Source organism: Pinus tabuliformis, chromosome J, assembly GCF_031772625.1.
Source record: "Pinus tabuliformis cultivar Carrire ecotype Pingquan chromosome J, CPIR1, whole genome shotgun sequence".
In the NCBI taxonomy this organism is placed as follows: Eukaryota; Viridiplantae; Streptophyta; class Pinopsida; order Pinales; family Pinaceae; genus Pinus; species Pinus tabuliformis.
This window is the reverse complement of record NC_142295.1, coordinates 1,619,392,676-1,619,414,321: the sequence shown is the minus strand read 5'-3', so window position 1 is coordinate 1,619,414,321 and position 21,646 is coordinate 1,619,392,676. Positions and strand designations below refer to the sequence as shown.

Sequence of the window (21,646 nt, the reverse complement as noted above, 5' to 3'; positions counted from 1 at the left end):
GACCCAACCAGGTCTAGTAACAGATTTGCTTTTCTCCAGTGTTTTAACAAACTCAATACAATGCATTTTCAATAAGATAACTACAGAGACTCCATTAATACTAATGCCTACACATTGAAACTTGATTTTACTAAAAGTGAAATAATTATAGAATGACTAAAAACATCACGCACAAATCTAGCAGACTTGCTGAAGATCTAAGAAAAGGAATGTACCTCGAAGAACAGTATAATTACAGATGACTGATAGTAGCCGATTCTTATGTGTTCCGTAACTCATTGTTTAATTTATGACTAAAGCAATAACATGGAAATAAAATATACAAATTTATCATATCAAACATCTTAAAATGAAAAAAGGTACAGAGGTAATTGACAGGAAATGTGAAAATCCATAAATTTGTCTCTTAAAATATGTGCCACAGCTGGATATTGAATCCTCAAAAGCAATGCCCATGAGAAGAACCTGAAAGGCAAAGTTCATGATGTAGTGTCCAGCGAGACAAAAGGTACCTTAATACAATAATACATTACCTTGCAGCATCAATGGAGCTATGCTAAACCTCTAAATAGCCTACCACAAGGAAGGTACATATACTTGCTCCTTCAGATTCTGTGTTGCGCTTTCAGTTGGGAATCCCCGGACAGCACCAATTGTCCATTGTGCGATAATCCCAGCACAAATAGCAAATCTTAATTGCTTCTCCAACAGCACTTGATCATCATATAGCTCCGGTTGTGAAGTCAACTTTCTGATAATGCCTGCAAGACATACACAGTTACTAACAATGTTGAACTCTGCATTGACATATCATCCTTCTATTAGAAGTATAAGAACTCTTCAGATAGATCCTTGAGCAATGTGACTGCATTCAATGACTACCTGCTACAATAGCATCACCCGAACCAGTCCTATCACACGTGAATGGCGTGACCAAAACATCTTCTGTTCCTATTACTGCACCCTCAAATGTAGGTGTGTAGTAGTGTATGCGGAAGGTGCCATCAGTGACAAACAGAATCTTTATGTTATCATGCCATAACGGCGCAATTTCCTCTCTTGTGTAATGATAACACCTCCGTCGTCGTTGCCTTTTTCTTTCTCCGACTGACTGTTCATAGGAATGTGCATAGTATTGAGGCCTGTAATTCCTCTTTCGCTCAAAATAATCCTCATCAATCAAAAATTCCAATTCTTGCATGGTTACCTCAATGACATTTGCCTCATTCCATGCACTCTGGATAAGTTTCCTTGTCTCATCTCGAGACCTCCAAAGTGGCAAAGGGAGGTTTACATCAAAAAATATAACTCCCCCAAATTCTTTTGACATTTTGATTGCAGCAAGAAGAGTGGCATGCATGGATTGTTCAAGAAGAACCATGGAATTGAAATGAAACATCCTGGCCTGCGTGAAAAGTTTAAATATTTAGTCACAGATAAAGAGCATTTAACTCCAGCCTGTGGTTATCAGCACATAGTGATTACAAAGCAGTCTGCTTCTGTAAGATGATCGAAAAATTGGACCAAACCAAAAAATATAAAGAATGGGAAAGGTCAAATATATAAAAAGGGAAACTAATCAAGCACATGAGATAAGGAAAATGTTGCGAAAAAAGAAGTTAGAAGTATACATTTTGTGTGGATGACTATAAGAATACCTCTTTCAGTATGTCGATGTTAATATCGGATATGTGAAAACCATCTTCTGCACATGGTTTGACACATTCCATTCCTAATTTTCCTTCCCGACGGGTTACCTTCATGTAGGAAACTGCTGTGGATGCATAAGGATCAAATTTAACACCACGAGTTTGGACATGTTCCTTGTTCATTGTGAGAACCATTTGATAACCAGTGGGATCATCACCTACTTTACCCATAAATGCTACTCTACCTCCCAACCTTACAAGTGCAATAGCAACATTGGATGGTGGTCCTCCCGGTGCCCTGACAAATTCTGGAGGACTCCATTGCAAGCCCTTCCATGTAGAATACTTATCTTCATCCATTTGTCTGTCTGATACCCTAACAGTAGGAATAAACTCATTCTGCGCCAAGCCAAAACAGCATACCAAAGGAGGCCAATCATATTCAAAGTTATGATCATCCTCCTCACCATCTGCTTCCAACTCCATACTTTTTTCTTCTTTATTTTCAGCGGTTTTCTTTCTCCTACTCTTCTTAGGCACATCGCTCCCACTAACGTCTGCTGAAGTTGTTTTCTCTTCACTTTTTCTTCTCCTCGCAATCCTCTTGATAACAGGGGATGTCTTCTTTGAGCTTGAAACAGCATTACCTACTATTCCGAAAGAATCAGGTCAAGGGTAACAAAGGCAGGTAGCGATTCATTGTAGCATCCCACAAGCCCTCGACAATGACTACAACAAAAGAAAAAAAACCCACAATGCGCTCATGGAGAAAAACAGAATACTTGAAACGACTAATCGTACTCCTACTTTCCTCACAAGTAAAGGAAACATTTATGCAAGAAAACAGCTACCTTTCTTTCTACGCTTTTGAGGAGCCTCTTGAACATCTGTGAGTGGTGTATTTGAAGTGGCTTCTTCTTTTGGGGATGTTGCTCTGACAATGCACAGTTTATGTAACTTTGCAGTCCTAGAGAGAACCAAATGAGGAACAAACAACATAGAACATTTTGGATTGGTCCTGCGCCTACAAAAATTGGGTGTCAGATAAGGGTTGAATGCAATGCCCTAGCTTATGAAATATTATTAGATGTCTATATTTTTGTATAAGCTATGTATCCATGTGAAACAGAAAACATTCGTAGTCCTGTTTTAGTTTGTGGAAACAGAGTAATAAAACACACACAGACATGGCAGCAGATGAGCAATGTTTTTGGTGTCCACCGTAGAAAAGAGAAGAACCTCAGAGGGTTAACAGCTCACCTGGGCACAACCGATGAATGAAGGGGAAGCGCAAGTAAGTTACGGTTGGTGAAGACACACTCCATGGGAATTTGTTGCGGTGGACTAGGGTTTGAATCTGCAACTAGTGGAAACCTCCAAACCGATTATGTTTACCCTGATGTAGCAAGCTGGAGTGGGCCTGCATTTAGTCGATCTAACATCCCTCGCAAAAGAAAATCATAGATGACGAAGAAACGAGCGACTATAACACAGTCAGCACTGAAGGCAGCCCTATCTTTAGAAAATCATAGATTACGAAGAAACGAGCGACTATAACACAGTCAGCACTGAAGGCAGCCCTCTTTTTAACGGAGTAGTCTAGAATGACTGCCCTATTTTTAACGGAGTAGTCTACAATGCGACAGTCAGGCAGCCCTATTTTTAACGGAGCAGTCTATAATGCGACATTTTGGAGATGGATGTGACATTTCTATGGATGATGGCTCATGACAAAAATGATGGGGTCTCAAATTTTTCGGCAGTTTTGATTTCCGTGTAAGTTTTCATCTCCCAAAGGTCTGACAAGGAATCGGAGCGCCCGCCACTACGGTTTTAAGCCGATAACACACGTGGGTGGTGACTATATAAATAAAAAATAACACGCGGGCGGTGACTAGATAAATAAAAAATAACAGTGGTGTGTTATCTGCTTAGGGAATATGCAGCTAAGCAGGCATTTAATGCCCTATGGCAGGCTCGTTAACCATTACCTTTATGCTATGACCTCGTTGTTTATCTTTTTTTCTTAATTCGTGTTTTTTTAATAAATTATAAAATTAAGTTTTTTTTAGGTAGAAATTGCATAGAAGCGTGAATTCAGAAGTTATAAAATTTTCTATTAAAATCAATATTGTAATTTAAAGTAAAAATGGTCATTGTATTTATAGAGGTTTTTATTATTATTAGTAAGATCAATTATTTAGCATTCTAGGTTTTTAAAAATGTAGTAACAATGCCATGAAAAAATGAAAATTGTATTAATATAAGTTTATTTTAATTATTACTTCAATAGAATAATAATGTGTCTATAAGAGAATTTCTATCTATAAAACATTTACTTGGTTGTTTTAGTATAAGTTTTTATTAACTCATTTTTAAATATTTATTTGATTATTTTAACATAAGTTTTCATTACCTCATTTTTAAAACAATTATATGGAAAAATATAATTAGAGATGAACATCTAAACTTATTTTATAAATATGGAGATAATATTATTATTATTATCCAATTTTAAGGTCACAGCCAAGCCAAACACCAAATTGGTGTATGCGACCCCCTTGTTTGTGGGACAAGGGACTACCCCCTCTGGTTTTGAACGTGTGACCTCTTAGGAGGAAACACATGCTCTTAACCATTAGGCCCACTCAAACTGTATTCATATATGTAATGATCTATTGTTTTTAGAATAAACAAATAATATAAAAACATTCATTAAATTTAAAGATTTGAATAATTTACATAGCTAGTAAGTTTGGGAAAAAATAATATTATATTAAAAATATTCTAGAGTTCTATTAAAAATGAGTATACAACAAATTGAGATATCTTTAAAATGAAGGATATCAACAATGCAAATCTAAATTTTGTAATTCTTAGCATCAAAGAACTTACAAGTCTTTTGCAAATATATATATATATATATATATATATATATATAATAGTATATTTATTTTTATTTTTGAAAAATAAATCAATCAAAAACCTTAAGAATACCCATACATCTAATTTTGCATGGGTTCAAGCTCTACAATGATGAGCTCTTGCCCATAATTTTTGTGTTTGGGCTTATGATTAAGATTCTCAACTTTAAACATTACTATAGTTGGTGGGGGAACTTGCCATTTTATTATGGAGGAAACTTGTCATTTTACTTTAAAAAAATATGATGTCTTTTTCTTGGTTTTTTAGTTCCAAAATGAATTTCAATTATATATTTTTTAATATAATTAAATAATATGATATAATTGTTCATTTGCTCGATCATATCAAAAATTCTTAAAATAAGAAATACTATATAGTAATATTTTTATGGAAGGTTAAACTCATATTTACTTCTATTATTATTTAAAGAGCAATTTCTAAATATGTAATGCTCCAATACAATTATAATATTTGACCTTTCATTAAAAAAAAATTAAAACCATGATTAGTGTTGGGTACATGTTAGAGAGGCAAAATTATTAGCAAAGGTTCCTTACTCATTTACAAGGCGGTCCCCCTTAAAACTCTAAAAGTTGGTACAAATATGTTATAGCCATATTAACCTTTTGGACTTCGACAATAATTGACAAATGAAGGTTTAAGCATTTTGATGAAGGCGCCATAATAAATAAAAATAACATAAACTTAATCAAAATTTCATTTTTTTACAAGAAAAAAGTCTTCACTTTTATAAAAAAAATATATTTTGATAAAATGGTATATTGCATTAAATTAGATAATCAGTTAAAGATTTTCTTAAAATAAGGAAATTTTTAAAGAAACAAGGTTTTGGAGAAATTTGATTTGGAAAAAGGCTTACCAACGGAGATTAACCTAAACTTGGGAGAATGGAAGCACACACAAATTTTGGATTATGAACAAATTCCTTTTAAATGTCGACACTTTCACGATTATGGTCGCTTTGCAAGGGACTGTTATAAAGTTGGGCAAAAACTTGTGGATATCTTAGCTCCCCGGTTGGAACAATGGCAAAAGAAAAAGAAAGGTCTAAAAGGGAAAGGAACCTCTCAAAAAACTCAAGGAAATACAGGTAATATCGCAACTCCTTCCTCTAACCCTTTTAACATTCTCAGCTCCCCACATGAGGTGGAATAAACTCCCAATATGCAAGAAGAAGACATAAGCAATGAAAAGGAAATGGAAATCGATGGAACTGAGAATGGTGAAAGAGTAACGGAATGTAGTCCAACCAAAGAAATCAAGTTCATTTCCTCCCCTTCAAGGGTGGCCATGGTGTTAGAACCCCCGATCGACCTTCCAAGAAATGTTAGTGAAGAAATAGGTAGAGTCATTACTCTGCATATGACTCATAACTTAACTTGGGCAAACGATTGCAACAGTCAGGAAATTGAGAGCTCTAAAAAAAAAGGCAAACCAAAGAAAAAAGCTCTAAGGGAAAAAGAAGTTGAGTTGAATAAAAAATTGGGAAGTCAACCAGTTATTATAAAAATACTGAAAGGGAAGGTAGTAAAAAATAAGGAAGGAAAGGATGGTGGGCTTGGTCAAGTCACATCTTCTAAATGAAAGTAATTTCTTGGAATATAAGGGGACTAGGTAACCCCGCTAAAAAACTAGATGTGCAAGATATAATAAGACAAGAATCTTTGATGGTTGTTTTTCTCCAAGAAACAAAACTGGACGAGACAAAGGGTATCAAAGATGTTGAAGTATTTTGGGAAGAGTGCTCCAAGACTGTTCAATCATCTAGAGGAGATTTTGGAGGTCTGGGTATTTTTTAGTCAAATATGCATTTTGCACTCGTGGAAAAACTAAAAATGAAATCCTGGGTGATGGCACTCTTAGAGGTAAGAGAAACTAGAGAACGAATACCCTTTATAAATATTTATGCTCGAGCGTTATATAGTGAAAAGGTGGAATTTTGGGACCCTTTGGATATTCTAAAGGAAAGGAATATGCATCTTAATTGTGTGATTGGAGGTGACTTCAATACCATTTTAAATAATGCAGAAAAAAGACGAGGAACTACAGTGAGGGATCCGTTTAAAGATTTTGTCAGAAGACTTAATAGACAGTTGGGATTTTTTGGATCTTATTCCAAAGGTAGGGAAATACATTTGGTCAAATAGATGAACCGGTCCTCAATACATTGTAGCTCGCTTCGATTCTTTTCTGATTCATAGTTGCACATTTTTTATAGGTAGTGACAGTTCTTCGTCTATTGAATCCCAAGGAGATTATGATCATCAAACGATTATGATCAAAATGGAGAAGGTGGAAAACCTTGGGCCTTTGCCTTTCAAGTTCAATGCAAATTGGGGGCTATCAGAAGAGGTGGGGGATCTGGTGGTAAGAGCATGGAAGACCATTATTCAAGGCTCCCCAAACTTTGTATGGGAATCCAAGCTAAAGAATGTGAAATGGGAACTCAGGAAATGGTTGAAGGAGAACTATCAACCTCCAGGCAAAAAAAGGAGAGACAAAGTTCAAGAACTCGAGGCTACAAATTGATGGAAGAAGCTCCAATTGAGGAAAAGCACATTCATCATGAAGAGGAACTCTCTAGCCAGATATTTGTTATAAGAAGTGAAGAAGAAAATATCTGGAGGTTAAAATCCTGCAGCCTATGGTTAAAAATTGGGATCTCCAATACTACCTTCTTTCATAAGCAAGCCAAGATAAGGGAGGCACGAAATAGAATTAAATAAATAGAGCATGTTGGGAAGCCAAAAGTTTTCTCCTTCGAGGGCATCAAGGAGGAGGCCTCAATCTTCTTCAAATATCTCCTTAGTAAAGATCATATTCCTCTCGATCGAGCTAAGGAATTCCTCCATCCTTTACCTCAGGTGATCTCTCTTGCAGCCAATCTTCTCCTACTAGATGAAATTAAGGATGAGGAAGTTTGAAGAGTGGTTTGGTCCTTGGAACCTAAAAAAGTTCCTTGGCCTAACTGGGTCTCTATTTATTTTTATTGATTATATTGGAATACTATTAAAAAGGATCCCTTGAGAATGCTAAACCACAATACAATCAAAATGAAAATTGGTGGAAGCACTAATTATTCCTTTCTTTCTCTAATCCCCAAGGAAGCCAACCCAACCAACTTCTCCAGATTTTATCCCATTTCATTGTGCAACTCTTCTTACAAAATCCTAAGCAATATCATTACCAAGAGAGTCAAACCTTTACTCTCTTCCTTTATCTCTGATAACCAAGGGGGATTTATGCAGCACAGACATATCTTTGATAACATAATTTTGGTCCAGGAATTTATTCATTCGAGAAAGGATGCGAGAGAAGTTGGATTCATATTTATTAAGTTGGACATGGCCAACACTTTTGATAGAGTAAATTATTCCTTCCTTTTCCTTATTTTGGAAAAAAAGGTTTCAATGGACCAACCTCCTTCTTTGCTACTTCCAAAGGACTTCGACAAGGGTGTCTGTTGTCACCTTTGCTCTACATAATAATGGCTAAAACCTTGAGCAAAATATTGAGGTAGCAAGGTTGGATGGTTCTCTTCCAGACCTAAGCATTGCTAGAAATGTTCGGGAAGTCAACCACTCCTAGTTTGCAGATGAAACTATCCTTCTTAGTGGTGCATCCTTAGTTATTGCCTCAATATTCAAGAGTATCTTGGATTTATACCTTATTTTGTTTGGAGGTTTGATCAATAAAAAGAAATGTCAATTGATTGGTTGGAATTTCTTTGGGGTTATTTTGACTGAAATTTCCAGATTGTTGGGGTTCCCAGTTTATATTGATAGAAACTCCTTTTCCTATCTTGGGATTCCAATATCCTTTAAGTAGGAGTCTAGGGAAGACTAGGATTCTGTTGTGCATAAAATCAAAAAAAGGATTCAATATTTGGGAGCAAGGTGGCTAAATCTAGCAAGGAGGGTTATTCTGATCAAATCGGTTCTCTCCTCCCTTCCAGTGAATCTGGGGTCAAGTTTGTTAACTCCAAAGAACATAATTCATAGATCAAGTAGTCTAATCTAGAAATTCCTTTGGCAGGGAGGAAAAAATAATGAAAACAAATTCCATCATGTCAACTGGAAAATGGTAAGGTAACCAAGGAATATGGGGGGATTAGCAATCAAAGACCTCGAATTCATGAATCTAGCTCTTGGTGCCAAACTAGTTTGGAGGTTACTCTCGAATTCAAATGAATGGTGGAAAAAGGCCTTTACAAGGAAATACTTCCACAAAAATCGTCTCCTCAGACCTGAAGGAGAAGTTTGAGAAGGGAAAGGTACCAAAATTTGGAAGCTTTTCAAAACAATGACCCCGCTTTTGTTGAATCATCTAGGTTGGAAATCAGGTAACGAGAAGTTTATTCATATGTGGAAATATCACTCTCCCCTCTCTAATCTATTAGCTAATGACCAAGGGTTTATGGATCTTGAAAACTGGATGATGGAACATGGTTTTACTCATCTAGCTGACATTTCCAGCTGGGATGAACAAGGAAATTGGAATGGGTGGAGAACATTGAATCTTCCCAGGCATTTGTTGCATCATTGACATTCAATACTATGCCATCTAAAAGGGTTTGCGCATATTTCTACCAGCAAATTGGATAAACAAATTTGGCTTGGAGGGAAATTTAAAAAGTATAAAGTCAAAGAGGGATACACTATGCTCATTAAGAAACTTCCCTCTCCATCTCCAACACAAATATGGGAAAATATTTGGAACAAGGATGGTCTCCCAAAGGTCAACATCTTCTGTTGGGAGCTGGTCCATGAGAAAATTTTGACAACTGAGAACCTCAAAAAAAGAAACATCCATGGGCCTTCTTGTTGCATGCTTTGTGGCAAGGCAAAGGAATCCATCAAGCATCTCTTTTTCTTTTGCCCCTTCTCAGTGGATACTTGGAAATTTGCTCTCATGCATATTTTTCATCTATCTTTTATTCTTGATGAGTGGAATGTGATGTTTAATCTATGGCGATCTCAATATCCTTTTCCTAAGAAATCTAACTCCCTCTTTATGCGATGTTGGATGGCAGTTCCAAAATTCCTTTGTTGGTCGATTTGGCTTTGCCCAAATCAAGTGATCTTCCAAGATAAATGTCGCTCCCCAGAATTTGTTGCCATGAAAGGAATGCAACTCCTATTTGAGGTGATATCCTCTCAAGGATATGATGAAGAGGAAATAAAGGATCTATCTGTAGAAGAAAAATAATGGCTCAGAATTTCTAAAAACTCAAAGTCTACCTCCAATAAAAAAAGAATAATAAAGTCCCTCCATTCTGTATTAGACTGTCCAGGGAAAATTTTGAAGAATGGCAAAGGAATATAGGGAAAGTTCAACTTTTTTTCGATGGTGCTTTGAAAGGTAACCCCGGGGAGGCAGGAGCGGGAGGGGTGATATTTAACCTCGAAGAAAAACATGAAACAAAGTAAGCATGGGGACTTGGGAAAACCTCGAATAACCAATCCGAAGCTCTTTCTCTTTGGCAAGGTCTGAAGATAAGCAACTCCAAAGGCATAAACAAATTGATTATTGTTGGCGACTCAAAATGCTTAAACTTTCATTTGTCAATTATTGTCCAAGTCTAAGAGGTTAATATGGATATAATGTATTTGTACCAACTTTTAGAGTCTTAAAGGGGAATGCCTTGTAAATGAGTAAGGAACATTTGCTAATAATTTAGCCTCTCTAACATGTACCCAACACTAATCGCAGTTTGATTTTTTTTTAATGAAAGATAAAGTATTATAATTGTATTGGAGCATTACATATTTAGAAATCACTCTTTAAATAAATTAAAAAAATAAACATGAGTTTAACCTTCCATAAAAATATTACTATACAATATTTCTTATTTTAGGAATTTTTGATATAATCAAGCAAATGACCAATTATATCATATTCTTTAATTATATTAAAAAAGATATAATTGAAATTCATGTTGAACTAGAAAACCAAGAAAAAGACATCATATTTTTTTCAAAAGTAAAATGACAAGTTCCCTCCATAATGAAATGGCAAGTTCCCTCTGACAAGTTCCCTCCACCAACTATAGTAATGTTTAAAGTTGAGAACCTTAATCATAAGCCCAAACCCAAAAACTATGGGCAAGATTTCATCATTGTAGAGCTTGAACCCATGCAAAATCAAATGTATGGGCATTTTTAAGGTTTTTGATTGATTTATTTTTCAAAAATAAAAATAAAAAATAGTATTATTTATATATATTTGCAAAAGACTTATAGGAACTTTGAGGCTAAGAATTATAAAATTTAGATTTGCATTGTTGATATCCTTCATTTTAAGGATATCTCAATCCATTGTTTACTCATTTTTAATAGAACTTTAGAATATTTTTAATATCATGTTATTTTTTTCTCAAACTTACTAGCTATGTAAATTATTCAAATCTTTAAATTTAATGAATGCTTTTATATTATTTGTTTATTCTAAAAAGAAAAGATCATTACATATATGAAATTAATATCTCCATATTTATAAAATAAGTATAGATGTTCATCTCTAATTATATTTTTCCATATAATTGTTTTAAAAATGAGGTAATGAAAACTTATGTTAAAACAATCAAATAAAGGATGAGTTAATAAAAATTTATAATAAAAACACCAAATAAATGTTTTAAAAATGAGGTAATGAAAACTTATGTTAAAAGAATCAAATAAAAGATGAGTTAATAAAAACTTATACTAGAAACACCAAATAAATGTTTTATAGATAGAAATTCTCTTATAAGAAGTAATAATTAAAATAAACTTATATTAATGCAATTTTCATTTTTCATCACAATCTTACCATAGTTTTAAAAAACATGAAATGTTGAATAATTGATGTTAACAATTTTTTTCTTCTAATTTTCATTTTTTAATATTTTCTATATAAAAATAATAATTTTTTTTTTTAAATATAAATTCTAATAAAAGTACAAACTTTAATAAAAGAAATTCTATAATCACAATGACCATTTTTAGTTTAAATTACCATATTAATTTTAATAAAAAAATTTATAACTTATTAAATATGTAAAATAGTAATATTAATAAAATAAATAAAAATATTAAAACAAAACACATCTGCCCTTTCTTTCATTTCATAAAAATTTAGAAAAATACAACTCTATATAATTACATCACAAGGAAGTGGCCAATTTTCAAAAACATTAAAAAATAATAAAATGGTGAAATACACCTCTAAACTTTTCCCACAAAAAGTATTCGCTCTTCCACAAGGTTCGACAAAATTAATCCATTGACTGTAGTTGTTAGTAGGGACGCATGGACACAGAATCCATATCATTGGGTTTAAAAATTGTGCGTCATATCATTGGGTTTAAAGTGCATTGAGCCTTTTTATATTTTAAAAATGGATTTGTTTATAAGTATTTTTTTTTTGTTAAGATTTAAAATTTTTTCTAATTGATTAAGAGTTTGCTTTCTTTTAACGTGAGTAAGGAATGAGGTTAATGGTCTAAAACTCAAAGGCATTTGGTAAGAATAAAATTATACTATTAGCAGGTCATTTCAAGTGGTGTGGTTTTCATTAAATAACAATAATGAGTCAATTTATATTCATGGATGGTAGAGAGTGATGGTTGCCTTCACTAGTGATTGACAACTAAATTATGATAGGTTTTGCCACCTTCGAGTAAAATGTGTCTTCTCCCTTTTATCTGATTTTATATTTTGAATAAAAACTAACAATTTTCATTAGTGATCTCTATGATGCCCACTTATATGGAAAATATATGCATTCAATTATTAATTATGTCCAAGTCAAAGATATAGGTTTTGTACCAATATTCATTGTTAGAGTGTATAAAAATTAGCCTGTAGGTTAGGATAGGGTTGGGTTTTTTAAATGATTTTTTTTATATTTTGATTTTCTTTGCAATCTTGACAGTATTTCCATGATGAGGGGCTTGGGTTGTGGCAATGGGTTGACATCAAGTTTTATTAATGAATAATGTCATTGCATTACACTGGCCATGATTAACACTTTGTCGTTGATTTCCTTGACGATAACGTTACTATGAGATATAATCTCAAGGTGTTCCTCTTTCTTGAACTTCTTGTGCACTTCATTCAATCCTAGTGGAGAAATTGGAATTCTAATGATTGGTTCATTATATTTGCAAATCAAGCATAAGCTTGGCTCCTTATATAAGCGAATTTGAATCACTAGTACTATGTCATCTAATGACTCCTTAATCATTGTTGTTGGCTCGTGTGAAGCCTCCCTTATTTCCTTCTTCTTTCCTTTTGGATATTTCACTGATTGTTTCACTTGAGTCCTCCTTGGTGACATATTTTTTTCAAAACAACACAAAAGAAAGAATCACTTTGATACCAAACCCTATGTCGGCATTAACTTGTAATTCCTTGCATGAACAAACAAACAATGATATAAGAAGATGAAACACTTGTTCACTCGATACATTTACTTGTTCTAATTTTGATTTTCTTTGCAATGTTGTCACTGTTGATTGTTAAGGGGTGAATGGTGGTGGACTAGGGTTTGAATTTGCAACTAGTGGAAACCTCCAAACCGATTATGTTTACCCTAATGTAGCAAGCTGGAGTGGGCCTGCATTTAGTTGATCTGACATCCCTCACAAAGGAAAACCGAAGGTCTCCTAGGCAAATAGGGATTTGATGCTAGGGGCTCAAATTGGCTTTTTGGTTCTTTTAGAAACCCTACCACGATGGAAACCTAGAATTTGGGACTGTCAATAGTAGGGTTAACCTCCCTTCTTCAAGGTTAATGGCATCGGTTATAGTCTCCTCTCCCTATCAGGTCAGTGAAAAACAATTTTCTAGAAGGCATTTTGGGTCTATCCCCTTTAAACTCTCCATTTGTGGGTGATTTACAAACATCTGTGGGGTTGTGTAACGTCTCCACCCAGCATTTACATGTTTTTATAAGCTTTCCAGGGTAAATGTGAGGTGAGTGCTACTATGACATGACCCAACCTCCAAGTTCCAGTTATGAAAGTGGGGCCAACACACTGACAACTTACAAACATCCCTTAGGGACTACAGACCACTTAGGAGCTTGCGAACCTCCCTAGGTGAGCAAACCCTAAGTTGGAGTTCCTTTCACAAGGGAACTCCCCAACTGCACACACAACATAGCATCACTGTGGTTATGAGGCCCAATTGCATGCATAGGATAGCTTTCATGCGGTTATGACCTAAATTCCCCAGTTCTGTTCTAGCTGTTATGAGACCTGAGCCACTTTTTCATGCTAGCCTCCGAACCACTGCCCAAAACTGCCTATAACTTTCCAGAATCATGATTAAGGTGATAACAATGCCAAACATTCAAACTTGAAGCAAGAACTTGACCTAGATTTCCTAGTACACATTAAACGCTTCGTCAAACATATGGTATCTAATTTACAGGTCATGAATGCATATATGATCTTAAATATCTGAACTTCATCTGAGAATCACCAAGGAGGTCTAATGCTATCTCAAGTAGCTGCAACAACACTTGCTATCCCATGCATTCATCAACCATTCAAATACTTATCAAATCATGAACAAGAGCCACAACTAGAGCACATCATAGAACCATGCTTATAACCAACATATTAACAAAATATTAACCGTGACAAATCAACCATAGAATCCACATAATAACAAGTACAAGTTCTCATTGATCACAATAGGAAAATAACTCTTATTAACTTGTGCAAAATGTAGGAATTTACAGGGTAAGTTCCTCAGACAGAACACCAAAAGGACACCGCTCACAACCAGATCACAGATCAATACACCAGTATTTTGACGTGGTTAAAACCCTCAAAGAGGGAAACAGTCCACGGCCTGAGCCAACGCGGCCACTTCAGGCAATTTATTAATAAAAGAATGAAAATTTACATATGTTTCTCTCATGCACGGATTACCCTACAAATGACCCTCCATGCGCTTTAAATAGAATTCATGGACCAATCGGGTGTCAAGCCACGGATCAAGTGTCGGTAATACCGAGGAGAGAATGAACCATCAGATCACTACATATCGTGACCGTCGGATTGTAAGTTACAAAATGTACAACGGTAAAGAAACACACTTTACCTAACTCTATACCTAACTCTACACTAGACCAAGTTGTACTTAACTATTTCCTATGTGTCAGAATATCCTAACACCCCCCCTTAAGAACAACTTGGGATAGGATTGAAGGATTTACAAATATGACACAATAGGAGAAGGAAGGAGGCACTAGAGCTTATCCCCCCTTAGTGACAACTTCCTGAACTCCAACCATAAATCGAAGTTTAGTGAACTTCGCCTCTGTGAGAGCCTTTGTGAAGATGTCTGCAACTTGATCATCTGTTGAACAATATTGCACTTCAAGAACATGGTCATGGATGAGCTTTCCGATGAAGTGCATGTGCAGTTCAATGTGTTTGCTGCGATGATGTTGGACTGGATCTTTGCATAGCTGAATGGCACTTTGATTATCACACCAAAGTGTAGTCGGATGCTGCTGCTGAAAGCCAAACTCTGACAGGATCTAACGAAGCCACAAGGCTTCCTTACTAGCTTCTACGGCACCACGATACTCTGCTTCTGCTGATGAAAGAGAAATGGCATCTTGTTTCTTACAAGCCCATGTAATAGGTCCTGAACCAAGAGTGAACACATAACCGGCAGTAGACTTCCGATCATCAGGGTCACCAGCCCAATCAGAATCAGTGAAACCAACCAATAGAGGAGCTGCTTCGGCGCTGTAATGAATCCCAAACTGAATTGTACCTCGAACATAACGAAGTATTATTTTAGCTGCTTTCCAATGACTTTCACGTGGGTTTTGCATAAACCGAGCAACAAGACCAACAACGAAGGAAAGGTCAGGACGAGTATGAGTTAGATACAAGAGTTTTCCTACAAGTTGACGGTATAATGTAGCATCAACTTCAGGAGAAGTACAAGTAACTGAAAGTTTGACTCCAGACTGAAAGGGAGAAGGGGTTGGCTTACAATCTTCCATGTGAAAATGACGTAGAATATCACAGGCATACTTGGACTGGGAAAGAGAAATACCCTCCTTGGATTGCAAGACTTGAAGACCGAGAAAATAGTGTAAGTGTCCTAAGTCTGTCATTTCAAATTTCCTTTTAAGGCTAGACTTCACATGGTTGATAAGGTTGGGATCACTACCAGTAAGGATAAGATCATCAACATAAAGAACAAGGATGATAAGAGAGTTGCCCACTTTCTTGGTGTAGACAGTATTGTTAGAATGACACCTAGAAAAGCCAGATTCTAAAAGAAAGCTATCCATTTTGGCATACCAAGCGCGAGGAGCTTGCTTGAGACCATAAAGGGATTTCTTAAGTCGACATACAAGGTTGGAGTCTATTTGTATGAAGCCAATGGGTTGTTCCATATAGATTTCTCCATGCAAGTCCCCATGCAAGAAGGCAGATTTAACATCCATCTGATGGACTTCCCATTTGAAAGAGGCAGCAAGGGAAAGAACAAGGCGGATAGAGTTCATTTTGGCAACAGGGGAGAAGGTTTCAGTGTAGTCAATGCCTTCAACCTGTGAAAAACCTTTAGCAACAAGACAAGCTTTATGTTTATCAACTTTCCCATCTGGTCCATACTTGGTTCTGTAAACCCATTTGCATCTAACAAGCTTTCGTCCCTTTGCTAGAGGAACAAGATCCCATGTATCATTTGCCAACAATGAATGATATTCTTCATTCATAGCTGCTTCCCAATCTGGATGGCCTGAAGCTTCTGCAAAGGTGTCAGGATCATAATTTACTGGAGCTTGAGCCAGTAAAGAAGAGGCTCTCTCGAACTGAGAACGTGTGCGTCGCTGATCTGTAGGATCACTGGCAAGATCACCCGCTGCATCTCGAGTAGCACGAACCCATTTTGGAAGCTCAGGAGCTGAAGGAGGATCCTGAGATGGTGGGGGAGGATTGTCATCCTCACTTTCATCATCTGAAGAAGAAATGTTTTCAAAGGTAGAAGAGATAGGGAGAGGTGGCACATCCGCCGGACTAGGCTCGCAGGCCGATATATTTTCATCAAATTTTACATCTCTTCTAATGATAACATTTTTAGACTTAAATGGAATAAGTCTATAGCCTTTGACATCTTCAGAATATCCAACAAAAGTACATTTTTCACTCTTAGGTTCTAAAGCTTTATGCTTTTCATCTGGAACATGGGCCCACGCTTCACTTCCAAAAACACGAAAGTGACTTACATCTGGTTTGATTGAGCTCCATGCTTCTTCTGGAGTGATATTCTTTAAAGCCTTAGTAGGAGTGCGATTTATTATGTAATTTGCACAGTTAATTGCTTCTGCCCAAAAACTAAGACCAAGTCCTTTAGATTGTACCATACAATTAGCCATTTCCTTTAAGGTGCGATTCTTCCTTTCAGCTACACCATTTTGTTGTGGAGTATATGGAACAGTATGTTGCATTTGAATTCCATTCTCAGTGCAATAGTTGATGAATGTGTTTTTAACATATTCTCCGCCATTATCAGATCTTAACTTAAGAATTTGATGTCCAGATTGTTTTTCAACAAAGGCCTTGAAGGTCAAAAAAGTGTTAAATACTTCACTCTTGAGTTTTAAGAAGTATACCCAAGTGCGTCTGGAGAAATCATCAATGAAAGTTAAGAAATACTTGCAGCCAGAAAATGACACAACAGGAAGTGGACCACATAAATCACTATGCACAAGCTGTAAAGGGGTTGAGGCGTGCCAAGAGGCACGTTTTTCAAAACTGTCCCGATGATGTTTTCCGAGTACACATCCGAAACAAACACCATCTCTGCAAGATACCATAGGAAGACCTGTCACCATATTTTCTTTACATAGATGCTGAAGGGAGCGATAGTTTAAGTGACCAAATCGCTCATGCCAAAGTTTGCTCACTTCATCGTTATGAGCAACAAATACTGAGGGAAGATTTGATGACCCAAAGTTGTGAAACTTATACAACTTTGTAGAATCATCAGCAATGCCAGTAGCCAAAATCTGTTTAGGATCTCTTAAGTCCTTGATTACAACATCATGAGGTGAAAATTCAACGATTTTACCTTCACCTGAATGAGTTATCTGATATACAGATAGAAGGTTGCAGGATAAGGTTGGAACACATAATACATCATTAAACTGACCATTGTCTAGATGAACAGTTCCAGTCCCTACAACATTAAGAGATCTATCATCACCAACATATATATTTTTGGTGTTACAATCATTTAAAGAAGAAAACATGGCTTTGTTTTTGGCCATGTGATAAGAAGTTCCAGAATCAATGAGCCACTCATGAGAATGAGAAGAAGAAGATACATTTAATGCATAGCCAGACCGAGATGCTTGACAACCACATGCAAAAAGTGCCATTCCTGAAGATGAAGTTGAAGTTGAAGATTGCCCCAAATGGATGTTATGCTTCTTCATTGCTGCTTCCAAGGCTTCCATCTTCTTAAAGCATTTTGATTCTAAGTGGCCATCTCGATTACAAAAATTGCAATGTCTATCAGTCTTCTTCCTTTTGTTTTTATTTGTCTTATCATTTTGTTGAAATGATTTTTCATTTTGGGGCTGAAATTGCTTAGGACCCTTGTTTGGTTTAGGACCATTCTTTTTAGGATATGACTTCTTAGGATTCTTTGAATTTGGTTGCTGCTGGGCGGCTAACGCTTTCTTGGAAGAGTTTCCAAGATTAAGAAGACCAAGGTGTAAGAGTTTTTCTTGTTCTCTTATTAAAGAATCACAAAAAGAGTCAAAGGAAGGGGGCTTGTAGTCTGTTCCTTGAGAAATGAAGGCTTCTCTTGTGGAATGGAAGGTGGAAACAAACACAGAGTAGGCTGGTCCCAACTTTGTAAGAATGGAATAGATAAGGTTACTATCTTCTTTCTTAACTTTAACACCTTCCAAAAGATATCTAAGGGTCTTGAATTTGGACAAGAAATCTTCAATGCAAGAAAAATTATTAGGGTCCAATGTAAGCAACTCATTTTCAAGTTGATGGGCTCTAATTTCATTTTTAATTCCAAAAACTTTATTGATTTGTTTCATTGCTTCATCAGGAGTATCAATTTCTGCAATATGGAATCTAAGATCTGGAGAGATAGACATCCCTATCAATCCACGTGCTTGATCTTGCCTATTTTCCCATTTAGCAGCCTTATCTTCATCCTTCGGTTTCTTTTCTTGGCCTGAGGCTATTATGTAGAGACCTTTACTTCTAAGTAAATCCTCAATGTAAGCCAACCATTGGAAGTAGTTGGTGCTGTCAAGGGTAACTTGGTATTGAATTTCCATTTCAATGGTAACTGAAGCTAAAGATGCTGAAAATAAGTGCTCCAATGGATAGATCTCGAAAAATTAGGCTGGTTTAAAAAAAACGGCTCTGAAAACGACTTCCGGATGAAGAAGTTATGGCTTTTTGAAAAAAAGTTGTTGAAGTGAACCAATTGATCTATACAAAAAATTTGAGAGAGAGAGAGAGAGAGAGAGAGAGAGAGAGGGGGGGGGGGGGGGGGTTCTTTTGGTTGCGTGCTTGCCTTGAGAAAGCTCTTTTTCCCTACAAAACAAAAAACACAAAACCCAACACGGACATGCAAAGAAAACGAACCTTATGGCTCGAAGTTAGCTTTAGCCGAAAAACTAAATATTTTCAAAAATGAACCTTGCGGCTCAAAGTTAGCTTTGGCCGGAAACTAAATATTTTCCTCAATGTTTCTGATTTTCCGAGATCACCCTAAGGCGCAGGGAAAAGAGCATACGCATGAGAAAAATCCTTTCTTTCTGTTTCTGATTTGCCGAGATCGCACAGAGTCGTAGGGCAAAGAGCATACGCAGAAATGAAAGGTATAGATCCGGTAATAAAAAGGCTAAATAAACCGAAACCAAAATAAACAGAGAGAAAATAACAGTAAACTGCAAATAAACACTGTATACCTCCAGATCTTAAAAATGACGCAGCTAGGGCTACCGGAAACCTTTTCGCGTGAAACAATAGGGGTCCCTCACTGGAACAGATGCTCCCAACACAGCAGAGTAGTCCTCTTGGCCCGAAAGCAGTCAGAAACAACAGATCTAGGAAATGGCAGTCGGATGCAGTTCTACCGGCTTCAGATTTGGATCACCAACGGACGCGGCCCTCAAATAGCTCCGATACCATGTAGGAATTGCAGGGTAAGTTCCTCAGACAGAACACCAAAAGGACACCGCTCACAACCAGATCACAGATCAATACACCAGTATTTTGACGTGGTTAAAACCCTCAAAGAGGGAAACAGTCCACGGCCTGAGCCAACGCGGCCACTTCAGGCAATTTATTAATAAAAGAATGAAAATTTACATATGTTTCTCTCATGCATGGATTACCCTACAAATGACCCTCCATGCGCTTTAAATAGAATTCATGGACCAATCGGGTGTCAAGCCACGAATCAAGTGTCGGTAATACCGAGGAGAGAATGAACCATCGGATCACTACATATCGTGACCGTCGGATTGTAAGTTACAAAATGTACAACGGTAAAGAAACACACTTTACCTAACTCTATACCTAACTCTACACTAGACCAAGTTGTACTTAACTATTTCCTATGTGTCGGAATATCCTAACACAAAAGCCAACCAAGTTAGGAACTTCCACATACCACTCGACAATAGATTGGGCTGAACTAAATATTTTTTTTAGCCAATCACCCTCGTGCCATATTCCAAGCATGACTGTGGGATCTCATGGGATGAACCAAGACATAATCAACCATGGAATCCAAAGGTTAAACCACCTCCACCCTCAAGCTACTGTGATCTCACCTAAAATAGTCCCAAGATCACAAAACCAAACCGAGCTTGGATGCCTGAGAATTTATTCACCATACCTTGAAGAATTTTCTTGTCTCCACCAACCTGTCGAGGGCTTCCTAGAGAAAACTATCTCCACCTCCAACCCTTGGGAATTTTCCTTAGACCACCTCACCTGATTTCAAAACCTTCCAGCAATCCAAAGCTCAACCAAGAATGAATCCCATCGCACCATGTGTAGAAACTTTGAATAATTTAACACATATTCAACAGAGATTATCCTGATCATACAATTTAAGCGGAACATGTATAATACATAATCTCCTCTACGTTGATCAAGAATATAGCAGCATCAATAACAATAAAACATCAAGAGCATTCACACATTAACACAGTATGTATCACGGGGAAAGCATCTCGCTAAAAACCCCACACTATCTGTATATTAATGATTGAGTCATGTAACATTACACAGCATAATACTTCTCACAAGTATCTCCACCTCTGTTACACACAATACAGCTCAGATCTGATCTCCAAATCTCTTCCACTGCTTGCCTGCCTCCACTGCTCAATACCTGCTCAAGAACTGATGAGAATTACTTCCCAAACTCGATTTTCACCTGCAAAATAGTCACTCACTCTTTGTGGACGTGAGCAAAGGCTAAAATGCGGGCCAAATACGTGAGCAAACTCATTGGCATACTCAATCCCTTTGATTGTGCAAGATCTGGTGCACAACTATAGTCACAACTGATAGCAATCTGATTCTCTACCACCTGTCCCTGTTGAACTGAACATGCACTGACATGCAACTGAGTTAACTGATGTATTCTTTAGTTGTATTATGAGTTAATAATTAGTTTAAAAACTCATCATTAGTCTATCTGCAGTTAGACTAACTACAACCAGTTTAACTAAGTTAAACTGAACACAACTCCATCAACTGTACCTCCAGTCCACTAAACTCAACTCACTTGAGTTCTAACTGAAGTCATGCATGCAACAACTCAACTGCCTCATAAGAAAAACGAATTTCCTTCTGACAGCTGCATGTGCCACTTCCGTAGCTCAAACTGAAGTGCTCCAAGAGAATAAGATTAAGTTTATAGTCCAAATATTATTGTGAGATAATAATATTTGACTTTTCTATTTTTGACAGCCAGTCTAAAAATAGACTTGATCACTCACACTGTGATCACTCACACTTTCATAAAAAATAGAAGTCC

At 36.5% G+C, this 21,646-nt stretch overlaps 1 protein-coding gene across 3 annotated transcripts; it reads right to left on the bottom strand.

Annotated features, from left to right (window-relative positions):
* Positions 1–307: 307 nt before the first annotated feature.
* On the bottom strand, positions 308–3,276 carry LOC149233679 (fructokinase-like 1, chloroplastic). 3 transcript variants are annotated; one of them, XM_089379826.1, is made up of 5 exons: positions 2,910–3,276; positions 2,501–2,667; positions 1,659–2,299; positions 883–1,405; positions 308–761 (listed from the first exon to the last, which is right to left on the bottom strand). In XM_089379826.1, the coding sequence occupies exons 1-5, from the start codon at positions 2,972–2,974 to the stop codon at positions 574–576; spliced, it is 1,584 nt and encodes a 527-aa protein (XP_089235952.1). In that variant the 5' UTR covers positions 2,975–3,276; the 3' UTR covers positions 308–573. The 3 variants fall into 3 exon arrangements, with proteins under 3 accessions (XP_089235952.1, XP_089235950.1, XP_089235951.1); XM_089379824.1 differs by having other exon boundaries at positions 2,501–2,673; positions 2,910–3,274; XM_089379825.1 differs by having other exon boundaries at positions 1,659–2,296; positions 2,501–2,673; positions 2,910–3,272.
* Positions 3,277–21,646: the final 18,370 nt, after the last annotated feature.

What these genes read in the sequence shown, in the direction of transcription:
- LOC149233679 (XM_089379824.1), bottom strand. Translation starts at nt 2,974, where the DNA reads ATGGAGTGTGTCTTCACCAACCGTAACTTACTTGCGCTTCCCCTTCAT. An exon ending in TCAAAAGCGTAGAAAGAAAG is followed by an intron (nt 2,300 to 2,500) that starts GTAGCTGTTTTC and finishes CTTTCGGAATAG; the next exon opens with TAGGTAATGCTGTTTCAAGC. An exon ending in ACATCGACATACTGAAAGAG is followed by an intron (nt 1,406 to 1,658) that starts GTATTCTTATAG and finishes CTTTTCACGCAG; the next exon opens with GCCAGGATGTTTCATTTCAA.